The 2,477-nt window shown below is 38.7% G+C and overlaps 1 protein-coding gene across 1 annotated transcript in view; it reads left to right on the top strand.

Moving 5' to 3' along the window:
* LOC105264804 (uncharacterized) overlaps positions 1-2,477 on the top strand; it is a gene marked incomplete in the record, with an annotated part of 75,192 nt that overhangs the window by 37,771 nt on the left and 34,944 nt on the right. Inside the window, 1 exon segment of the mRNA XM_011301937.1 lies at positions 2,382-2,477. Within this exon segment, the coding sequence (XP_011300239.1) occupies positions 2,382-2,477 (96 nt within the window).

The following is a 2,477-nucleotide window of genomic DNA, read 5'->3' as shown; positions in this document are numbered from 1 at the left end:
CATCAGCGGGAACAATCAAGCTGTCATTCCTTTGTATATTCTTTATGGAGATGGGGTATACACATAGAAAGGAGTATACTTAAAATACGAGATTAAGAACGTAATTTGCGGAGCATCTGATCTCGTAAATTACGTAATTACGTGAATACGTAATTTACCTTTCCAAACTCGTAATGCACGATATCCGAAATCCCTAGTTGTAAATCTTGTATTTTAAGTACAGTGGTTTCTGTGTCTATCCAAAACATTGTCTCCACGAAAATTCATCATACTTTTCCGCATCATAATCCACTCGAATGGTATGGAGTTGTATTTTCCTTTTATGATCCTTCGTCATTTCCTATTAATTTTCCATTTCCGTGAGGAAGGGAATTGACTCTGAAGACGTTGTACAGAGCTTATCGAACCCGATGCGCTGTGTAATAAGGATAATATGGTTGGATGGGCATGGGCAAGGACTCCTGGCAACTGATAAACCCTCGGGTGGGGGTTGTGTTTATGGATAACACTTGCGGTGGTTGAGGTGTGAACGAAGACGGGGTTATTATCACGATAAATGAACGGAGAATAAATAATCACGAAGTCCTGCGGTTTCCTTCAACAAAAGCCACTGGGGAATGAGAGGGTTGGGGGCGGGGGTGAATAATAGCGAGATTGTTAATGACGCTGTAAATTGTAATTATGAGGATTAGGTCTGACGTCTTTGTGGTGTTGGAACTTGGGTGAAATTGAATTAAATGATAGCAGAGAAATGTTACATAAATTCGGGCAAAATCGTATCGAATGAATATTTTTGGCGATCCATTTTGCGGGGTCGGAAAAAATAAATGGGAAAAATTGAAAGGTTCTTTTACAGCATTTGATGGAGAATATCTTTCGTTAAAATGCGATTGTCAGTGCAGGACAAAATCACATTGGTATTATGTTAAAAAATTTGGAACGTCCGATAAAAATTATACTATTTTCGGATAAAATATTATTATTAAAAAAAAAGTTTTTTCTATACTCGTGGGATTTTTTAAGTTTGAACTGTAGATATGTAAAGTGTAAATTTCCCAGTCGTCAGACGTTTACAACTGCATATATTTATGATTCATTGTTGCAATCTACAGACTCCACTCTACTCATGAAATTGCTCGTGTCATTCGACTTAATATTCAAAAGCGCTTTATCACTGAGCCGAGAGTTTAAGCAGCGAAGATAAATAGCGAGTGTCTCGAGATATTATTCGGCGGGTAATGACAGGGGTAGATTGGGGTGAAATGGCACTGAGCAATTGTTAATTCTCCTTTTTCGAGTGGTACAAATTGACTCAATCGCAGTTTGCTCCTTCAATCGCAATAAACCTGCTAATTCCAAGAATGAGAAATTCTACTCGTGAGCTGATCACATTCACCTCACGCATCTCGTGGTCTTACAGTTTTTCTCCTCTTTAATTGGACAATTTAATTACCAGTGGGCATTCCCAGTATGTTATGACTACGTTGGATTTAATTAAATTTGCAATTTGAATGAAAAGAAAGGATACAATGAATCCCAATAAGGAGTGGTAGTGGCGAAGTTTTAGTGGAAATTTTTTTATCCGTCAAACTTTCTCTTCATTTAATTTTACATTCATCCGTGAAAGAGTAGTTTGCGAAGCAATTGTTGGTGAGAAACGATTAACTCTCCAAGACGATGATACCCCCAACCACCATCAAGCCCTTCTCCACGAGAAACTGCTGGCAAAGGTAACCGTGCACGAAAGAGGATTGCGTGACTTTACGTATTGCCCCCCGATTCTCTAAGATTAGGCCAGTCAACCTAACCTAATTAACCATATGGCCGTTTCACTGAAATTTTTTACCCTTGGGGTTACAGTTCGTCAGATAGTGCCACTGAGTACTCATTGACCTAATATAAATCATTAAGATCATTAGCTGGATGAATTTATTTGATCTCGAACTTAGATTAAGTGTCTAGGCCGTGAAGTATTTTCTCACGATTCTAATCGCATGCATAGGGCAGTCTTAAATCCATATTTAATATGAAAAACTATCGATTTTAGAAAAAAATATGAGAATATCTCTCCCAAATATTCAATCGGCTATAAAGTAGTATATTTCGTCATTAGGCCGTTAGGAATTTTTCTGGTGATTATGAGTTTGCAGTTCAAGGCGAATCCGAGGAATGCAAACACAATTATCAGAAAAGTTCTTTTCGGTCGCGTAACGAGCAATATTTTTTGTCATTCAGTTCATAGACAGGGTTTTGTGACTGCGCGGCGGTCGTAAAGCGTTGCTTCACGGACTTAGTTACAAAAATAAAAATTCTTGATAATGAAAGATGAAGGTGAAAAAGGATCGAACGTACAATTAAAGATTTTTAATTTTTTTTTTCAGGATGTTGGGAAGCGTGGGAGGCCGGCACATGTCTACGCGTCGGCGTGGCAGTAGCCCGTTGGTGCGTGTCGGTGCGGGCCTCACTTCACATGGAAC

The sequence above is a fragment of the Fopius arisanus genome, unplaced genomic scaffold (assembly GCF_000806365.1).
Source record: "Fopius arisanus strain USDA-PBARC FA_bdor unplaced genomic scaffold, ASM80636v1 scaffold00025, whole genome shotgun sequence".
NCBI classification, from domain to species: Eukaryota; Metazoa; Arthropoda; class Insecta; order Hymenoptera; family Braconidae; genus Fopius; species Fopius arisanus.
This window is presented reverse-complemented; position numbering and strand designations above follow the sequence as displayed.